Source organism: Portunus trituberculatus, chromosome 8 (assembly GCF_017591435.1).
Source record: "Portunus trituberculatus isolate SZX2019 chromosome 8, ASM1759143v1, whole genome shotgun sequence".
NCBI classification, from domain to species: domain Eukaryota; kingdom Metazoa; phylum Arthropoda; class Malacostraca; order Decapoda; family Portunidae; genus Portunus; species Portunus trituberculatus.
In genome coordinates, this window is record NC_059262.1 from 3,095,001 (window position 1) to 3,103,731 (window position 8,731).

At 42.6% G+C, this 8,731-nt stretch overlaps 1 protein-coding gene and 1 long non-coding RNA gene across 2 annotated transcripts in view; both read left to right on the forward strand.

Annotated features, from left to right (window-relative positions):
- The window catches only part of LOC123500476 (frizzled-10-like), a 13,020-nt gene extending 5,751 nt beyond the window's left edge, over positions 1 to 7,269 (forward strand). The window contains exons 2-11 of the mRNA XM_045249193.1: positions 841 to 975; positions 1,699 to 1,878; positions 2,099 to 2,224; positions 2,686 to 2,840; positions 3,648 to 3,759; positions 4,508 to 4,681; positions 5,039 to 5,231; positions 5,752 to 6,015; positions 6,171 to 6,280; positions 6,751 to 7,269. Coding sequence (XP_045105128.1) covers positions 841 to 975; positions 1,699 to 1,878; positions 2,099 to 2,224; positions 2,686 to 2,840; positions 3,648 to 3,759; positions 4,508 to 4,681; positions 5,039 to 5,231; positions 5,752 to 6,015; positions 6,171 to 6,280; positions 6,751 to 6,975 — 1,674 coding nt within the window. The 3' untranslated portion in view covers positions 6,976 to 7,269. The remainder of the gene's footprint in view (positions 1 to 840; positions 976 to 1,698; positions 1,879 to 2,098; positions 2,225 to 2,685; positions 2,841 to 3,647; positions 3,760 to 4,507; positions 4,682 to 5,038; positions 5,232 to 5,751; positions 6,016 to 6,170; positions 6,281 to 6,750) is intronic.
- A 371-nt stretch (positions 7,270 to 7,640) lies between these two features.
- LOC123500625 lies at positions 7,641 to 8,463 on the forward strand. Its single transcript, XR_006673412.1, has 2 exons — positions 7,641 to 8,119; positions 8,179 to 8,463. It is a non-coding gene; the product is annotated as an uncharacterized LOC123500625 (long non-coding RNA).
- Positions 8,464 to 8,731: the final 268 nt, after the last annotated feature.

Here is an 8,731-nt window from a genome sequence, read left to right on the forward strand (position 1 = left end):
GGAGACTAAGCAGCTGATGCCAATAAGCAGTGGATCAAATCACGGAAGGGAGACACTGTCTATACCGAGATGAAGTGTGGTGCACCCACGTATTGCACAGTACTGTACAGCACCTGTTGAGTCAGGACAGGAGCTTTGACACTCCAACAGACAGACATATCCCACTCATGTTTCAGCTTCTCTAACCAGACAGTCCCTCGATACCAAGACAAGTCTTTTCACTATCTCTTGAGAATCGAAAGAAAAATATATCTTCTTGTTGTAAATCACAAGATGAAAGGTTGACCACATACCATAGTAGCATCGCACCACCACCACCACCACCACCACCACTACTATTACAATAACAACAACAACAACAACAACAACAACAACTACTACTACTATTACTACTACTACTACTACTACTAATAATAATAATAATAATAATAATAATAATAATAATAATAATAATAATACCATTATCACTAACACTACCACTACTTCTACCACCACTACTACTACCAGTGCTTCTACCACCACCACAACCACTACTACTACTACTACTACTACTAATACTGTTACTACTTTTTCTTCTTTTACCACTACTACTACTACTACTACTACTACTACTACTACTACTACTACAACAACAACAACAACAACAACAACAACAACAACAACAACTACTACTACTACTACTACTACTACTACTACTACTACTACTACTACTACTACTACTACTACACTACTACTACTACTACTACAACAACAACAACAACAACAACAACAACTACTACTACTACTACTACTACTACTACTACTACTACTACTATTACTACCACCACCACCCTCCCGCAGGTGCACGAGTACATGCCCCTGGTGGACATAGGGTGTAGCCAGCACCTGCGGTTCTTCCTGTGTTCCCTCTACGCCCCGATGTGTACCCCCGTGGTGGACGCCGGGATCCCCTCCTGCCGCTCCATCTGTCTAGAGGTGAGAGAGAGAGAGAGAGAGAGAGAGAGAGAGAGAGAGAGAGAGAGAGAGAGAGAGAGAGAGAGTTATTTTTTTCTCTATATTCACGTAACCATAATCTTTACTTCTATAAGCCTCTTTCTGTTTGTATGTTGATGTGTTTCGCTTACTACTACTACTACACATATATAGGAGTAGTAGTAGTAGTAGTAGTAGTAGTAGTACACTATCACTTCTAGAACATAAATTAAAAGAAAACAAGTTGAATGAGTTTTATCTTTCGAATGTGTGTGTGTGTGTGTGTGTGTGTGTGTGTGTGTGTGTGTGTGTCCTCAACTAAACTCGTACTGTTTCACTAAAATAATCAATCCCTTCTATTTTTATTGTTCTATTTTTCCACATGTCCAATCAATGTGTGTGTGTGTGTGTGTGTGTGTGTGTGTGTGTGTGTGTGTGTGTACTGTCGAGTCTCTACATTGAGGGCAAAACCTAAAAATACGTTCATATGTAAGTCTTCTAATGGGATTACTGTCTCTCTCCCTCTCTCTCTCTCTCTCTCTCTCTCTCTCTCTCTCTCTCTCTCTCACCTACTTGTCTCGACCTTTTTTGTGTATCTGAAAAAATACTTGCGCTCTCTCTCTCTCTCTCTCTCTCTCCACAACCGTTTCATTCCATCACTTTTCTCTTCCATATCGCTCATAACCCACAACCCTTCTCTCTCTCTCTCTCTCTCTCTCTCTCTAGGTAAGGAAGAACTGTCTGCCGGTGCTGAGGAAGTTCAATTACTCTTGGCCCGCTGCTCTGGACTGCAATCGTCTGCCCAACCCAGGCCCCGAGACACTCTGCATGGAACCTGACTCTAATTCCTCCTCCACCGCCGCGTCCTCCCCCGTGCCGGACCAGCGCTACCCTCCCCCGGCTAAGGTTAGGTTTGGCGCGCTTTATAAAGGTTCTGATTCTGTTGGTTCGGTTTTATTTATTTATTTTTTTTCCTTGGGTTTTGTGAGTGCGTGTGTGTTTTGTTGTTTTGTTTAGTTTTTTTTTTTTTTTAGTGTGTGTGTGTGTGTAGTTTTGTTGTTGTTATCGTTTTAAATGTCTATTGGTCTTAATCTCTCTCTCTCTCTCTCTCTCTCTCTCTCCACAGGACCTCGCAGAGCCCAGCCTGTGCCCGCCCCGCCAGACCTGGGTGGGGGCGGGGGGCGTGGGTGGGTGTGCGCCGGTGTGCGGGAAGGATGTGCTCTTTCGAAGAGAGGATAAACACTTCGCCGAGGTGAGAGAGAGAGAGAGAGAGAGAGAGAGAGAGAGAGAGAGAGAGTATTTTTCCTTATGCCATTTTTGTGATTTACGTGTTTTTAATCTAGTATTTTCTTCTTCCTCTTCCTCCTTTTTTTTTTCTTCTCCTCCTCCTCCTCCTCCTCTTCCTATTTTTCCTTTTCCTTCTTCTCCTCCTCCTCTTCCTCTTCTTCCTTTTCCTTCTCCTCCTCCTTCTCTTCCTCTTCTTCCTTTTCCTCCTCCTCCTTTTCTTCTTCTTCCTTTTCCTCCTCCTCCTCCTCCTCCCCCTCTTCTTCCTTTTCCTCCTCCTCCTACATCTTTTCTTCTTCCTCCTCCATATATAACTTAAATCAAAATGCAGAATTGTTTAAGAAAAAATATTAACGGAGCTTTAGAAATGTAGAAAATATGAAAGAAATATGGTTAATGACTCTCTCTCTCTCTCTCTCTCTCTCGTAGGTGTGGCTGCTGGTGTGGGCCGGCCTGTGCTTCGCCTCGACTCTCTTCACAGTTCTGACATTTTGGTTGGAGCCCGCAAGGTTTAGGTACCCAGAACGCCCTATCATCTGCCTCTCCCTCTGCTACCTCCTCTACTGCCTCGCCTACTTATCAAGGTGTGTGTGTGTGTGTGTGTGTGTGGCCTCTAGTCTTTGGGGTTAAGTTATGTTAGGTAAGATTAAGTGTGAATATATTAAGAGTTGAGAAGTCCTGTTTCCCTCATTTTCTTTCTTTTTTGCAAGTATATTTTATCTTTTTCGGTTCGTTCCCTTACAATATTACGGGGAAGGGGGGGGAGGTGTTTTTTGGCGCGGGCGGGCGGGAGGGAGGGAGGCGGCAGGGAAAGATATAAAGCGAAATAAAAAGAAAAAATATATATAGGAAGCTGCTGCACTACTACTACTACTACTACTACTACTACTATTACTACTACTACTACTACTACTACTATTATTACCGCTGCTGTACTGTACTGTTATTGTGGTATAGTTGTGTAGACCGTCCCTGCTACTAGTGTCACTCTTCTTGCTTGCATTCTAACCCCAAATAAACACGATCTCTCTCACTGTTAACCTTTAGAGAATGATAAGACACGTGATTCATAACCAACTTAACTTTCGTGGCTCTAACAATACAATGAAAACAAATCAAATAAAAAAAAAGAATAAAAAGTAAATAAAATAATAAATAAACCCAAATTCCACGTCCTACAGTCTTCCGTGTCTATCTCGATATTGTTTTCTTTTCCTAATTGATTAATTTTTTAGTTTTGTTTTCTTTCTCGTCTGTTTTTTTCTTTTTTTTATTATGTCTTTCGTTCTTTAAATACCCAGACAGGTCATCTCCCTCTAAGGACTGCTGTAGCCTGTATGTTGTAGCCTTTCTAACGCCCGTACCTCTTCCTCCCCGTCTTTTCCCTACAGGCTGGTGGCGCCCATTGAAGTGCTGTCGTGTGAGAGGTCATCCAGTGGTGTGGTGCATCTCACAGTACAGGGTCTTCTTTCCTCTGGCTGCATTATTACCTTCATTCTACAGGTGTGTGTGTGTGTGTGTGTGTCCATCCATCAGCCCTACACGTGGTAGTCTCCCTGTGAATATGCCTACCTATTTCAACTTATCATCCCCATCCATACATAGGTCTAATCTTTTAACCTTTAAGTACCATGCAGCGTTTCCAAATTCATTCTGGTTACTATTTGGTGATTTTATACAGCTTCAGAAACTTACATGGGGATTAAAATAGTGAAGACGCAGACCATTATTCTTCTGACCTGCATAGACCCTTCCTAATGTCAATGAAATGGTCTAATGGTACACAAAACTCAAGGTAAAAAATGTGTCCTAGGGATTAAAATAGTGAAGACTGTGGCCATTAATCTTCTGACCTCCATAGACCCTTGCTAAAGTCAATAAAATGGTCTAATGGCACTCAAAACTCAAGGTAAAAAATGTGTCCCAGTACTGAAGGGGTTCAAGCTCCCTATTGACTCACCATTAGCAACCTGATCCAGTACTGAGTTTCTTCCGCTCATCTACCACCCTATTACATGACCTCTTCCTTGCCATCTCTTTCTTCAGCCTAACTGCCTCAAGCTTGAACACAGTATTGTTTTTCTAAGGTGTAGCCTAGTTATTGTGGTTCTTCTGCTAATCTTTCTTTTTATTTATTTTTCTTTGTGTATTCTCTCTCTCTCTCTCTCTCTCTCTCTCTCTCTCTCTCTCTCTCTCTCTCTCTCTCTCTCTCTCTCTCTCTCTCACCAGTCCCCATCTCCCCCTCCTTCAGTACTACTTCAGCCTGGCGTCGGGGATCTGGTGGCTGGTCCTCACCTTCACCTGGTTCCTCTCCGCCGGCAAGAAGTGGTCCTCTGAGGCACTGCTGGCCTACTCATCCTACTTCCACGCCACGGCGTGGGGTCTGCCTGCCCTCGCCACCATCCTTGTGCTGGCGCTGAAACAGGTGTGGTGTGGGTGTTACCTTAGGTGTGGTGTGGTGTGGTGTAATGTAGTTAGGTTAGGTTAGGTATAGTGTGGTATATGGTATTAGGTATGGTGTGGTGTGGTGTGGTTTAGGTTAGATATGATTAGGGTAGCTTAGGTTAGGTGTAGTATGGTGTATGGTGTTAAGTACGGTGTGGTGTGGTTTAGGTTAGATTAGGCTAGGTTAGGTTAGGTGTGGTGTAGCGTGGTACTAACCTCGTAACAACCCCTAACCAACCCTTAACATCCCCTAACAATCCCTGAACAACTCCCCTAATAACCTCATAACAACCTCATAACAACCCCTAACCAACCCCTAACAACCTCACTCACTCAGGTGGATGGTGACGAGCTGGTGGGCGTGTGCTATGTTGGGCTGTCTCGCCGCTGGGCCCACCTGGCGTTTGTCATAGTGCCACTCTCTACCCTGTTGGCCCTTGGCACTCTGTTCATCGCCCTGGGCTTTGTGGCACTGTTCCGCATCAGGAGGGCCATCAAGAGTGAGGCGGATGTACCCCAGGTGGATGTGGGTAAGTGGATGGCTTATTGTGGATGTGGTGGTGGTGGTGGTGGTTTGTGGGTGATGGAGGAGGAGAAGGAGGAGGAGGATGTGGAGAAAGAGAAGTGGTAGGAGAAAGGAGGAGGAGTGTTAGAAGAAAGAAGGATGAGCAGGAAGAGGAAGAGTGGTAGGAGAAAGGAGGAGGAGGAGGAGTGGTAGGAGAAGAAAGGAGGAAGAAGAGGAGGAGAGGAGGAGGAGGGTTGGAAGTCAGGAGAAAAAGGAGTGGTAGATGAAAGGAAGAGGAGAGGAGGAAGAATAGAAGGAAGAGAAAGATTAGACATGGATAAAAAATAATAATAATAATTCTTCAATACAACCACACACACAAACACAAAACAAAAAGAAAAACAAAAACAAATTATAAACAATAAAGAAAACAATTCCTCTTTTACCATCACTAGCAACACCACCACCACCAACACCACCACCACCACAACTAAGCCAAACCCCATTAACCTCACAACTAACCCACACCTCACCACACATTGCAGGCACCACCACCCCTCTGTCCACCTCCTCACCACTCACCACCACCAACATCACCAAGCTGGAGAAACTAATGGTGCGTATAGGAATCTTCTCTGTCCTCTACACCGTTCCTGCTGTGTGTGTCATCGCCTGCAATGTGTATGAGTATGTGGGGCGGTGGCACTGGGAGGAGGTGGCAGTGCAGGCGGCCCTCAGGTGTTCATCAGGGTATCAGAGAGGCACTGGCACACCGCGTCACCTCCAGGCTGGGTTGGTCAGAGCTGCAGGTAAGTGGGAAGAGGAAGGCTATATTAAAGATGGTATTTTATTCATTTTAAATCAGAAATATTGACAAAACAAAAGAAAAGAAAAGAAAACAAGGAGTATATATATAAACTAACTTCTCCCTCTTCCTCTTCCTCTCCCTCTCTCTTGCTCTCAGATTGCACACTGGAGCAGAGCATTCCTTCCGTGGAGATCTTCATGCTCAAGATCTTCATGTCGCTGGTTGTGGGCATCACCTCCGGGATGTGGATCTGGTCCTCCAAGACGGTCAGTGGAGGGATGGATGGTGGAATGGATGGATGGTTGGGTGGGTGGCTAGATGGATAGATGAATGGATCGTTGGTAGAATGGATGGATGGATGGTTGGTAAAGTAGATGGATGCATGGTTGATTGGATGGACAGATGGATGATTAAATGGATGGATGGATGGATGAGTGGATGCAGGTTGGCAGTTCCACATGGAGCTGACCGGACCACACACACACACACACTAAATAACCCTAAAACACCCCTAAAGAACCCTTAAAAACCACACCGCAGGATTCAGGGAGCTGGGACACACCACAGCTAGCCACACACCCACAGTAAGAGCCTACAGCACACACTGGTTCCTCCTTACATACACCACCACCACCACCACCACTAGATATAGATTAAAACCACACTTCTCACACCACCACCACTAAATAAAGAAGGAAAACCACACATCTCAGACCTTCCATCTTCCGTCCTTCAGGTAATGTTGTGGCAGAAGTTCTTCCGAGGTGTGTGTGGCAGGGCAAGTCTCCGGAAGAAGGGAGGGCAAGTTTATGAATCCCCAGGGCAGGGTGGTAATGACAAGGCAACTAATGGACGGCACATGGGTCTGGCAGGGTGGACGGCGGAGGGGCAGTCACGACCCTTGCCTCCCCTGCCACAGAGACCAAGGCCCCAGAACGCCATGCATCTCTCACAGGTTTAAGACGTTTGTTGAGCTCACTGTCGCATTGTATGTTTAATCAGAGCTGTTGTGTTTTTATTTATTTATTTTTCTTATTCATTTTTTTCTTCATTGCATTGTGTTACTGTTTTTTTCTTAATGTAAGGGAAAATCTGGCCAAGGAACAAGAACGTCTAAATAAAAAAAAAAGGCCCACTTAGATGCCAGTTCCCGAGCAGGTCCAAGAGTTAGCTAAAAAGTATGGGGTAAATGGCTTTAAAAAATATAAATAGATAATTCTCATTCCATATTGCAAAAAATCTTCAACTAAATTCCCAAACAGATAAAAGAGACCATAACACAGATTCTCCTCCTTCTCTTAACCCCTTCAGTACTGGAATGCATTTGTGCCTTGAGTTTTGGGTGTAGTTAGACGATTTTATTGACATCAGGAAGGGTCTATGAAGGTCAGAAGATTAATGGCTACAGTCTTCACTATTTAAATCTCTTCAGCACTGGAACACATTTTTACCTTGAGTTTTGGGTGTGATTAGATTATTTTATTGACATCAGGAAGGGTCTATGGAGGTTGGAAGATTAATGGCTAGAGTCTTCACTATTCTAATCCATTCAGTACTGGAGCACATTTCTGCCTTGAGTTTTGGGTGTGGTTAGATGATTTTATTGCCATTAGGAAGGGTCTATGAAGGTCAGAAGATTAATGGCCACAGTCTTCACTATTTTCAATCCCTACATGAGTGTCTGAAGCTGTATAAAATCACCAAATAGTAAGCAGAAAGAACAGGAAAACACATCATTGTACTGAAGTGGATAAAAATAAACAAGTTCCCTGAAGAATAAGAAGAATGACAAGAATAAAAACTTCAAACCCAGAAAAGAACTCACTGCAAACTGTCACAGGGAAACAAATGATTACTGTGGGATTTAGTGAGGCAAGGAAAGTTGTATTTTAGAGTACATTCGCATCTCATTATTTATTTATTATTATTTTTATTTATTATTATTTGTTTCATTGATTAGCATCTTGTATTTTGTTTTGATTTGATGCGTGTTGTGTTGTGTTTAGCTATGGAGACTTTGTTGTATAGCCTAGAGATACCCAAAGATTGTGTGCATGTATGTGTGTGTGTGTGTATGTGTGTTTTAGTTATATAGTAGCTCTCAGGTGTGTGTGTGTGTGTGTGTGTGTGTGTGTGTGTGTTTTAGTTATATAGTAGCTCTCAGTATTAAATGTATATATATGTGTGCGTGTGTGTATGAATGTGTGAGTGTTCAGAATGTGTGTGTGTGTGTTAATCTATACATAAGTTTGTATTGATCAGAGTATTATTAGCCACAAATACGTAAATCCCACCTATACTGTACATGTGTGTGTGTGTGTGTGTGTGTGTGTGGCATGCAAGCATATTATGTACTGAAGTATATCAATAAATCCAATTACTGTAGCATAAAACTCCAAAAACAAAACCAAAAAGGAAAAAATTATAACAAATAAAATAAATGAAATAATGGTGTTTCTTTCCCACCTTGCTTACTTATTGATTGTTTTTGTTTTTCTCTTCTTTTTTGAGACAAGACAAGAAAATAAGTGTTTTTTCTTATTTCGCTCATTGACTTATTTTTTTTTTTTTTTTTGGACAAGACAATAAAATAATAAGTCTTTCTCATCTTGCTTTATTATTGACATTTTTCTTTTCTTTTTCTTTTTCTTCATTTTTTTCTTTTCCCTTTCCTTTCCTTTTCTTTCTTCTATCCTTTCATTTTCTTTTTTCCTTTT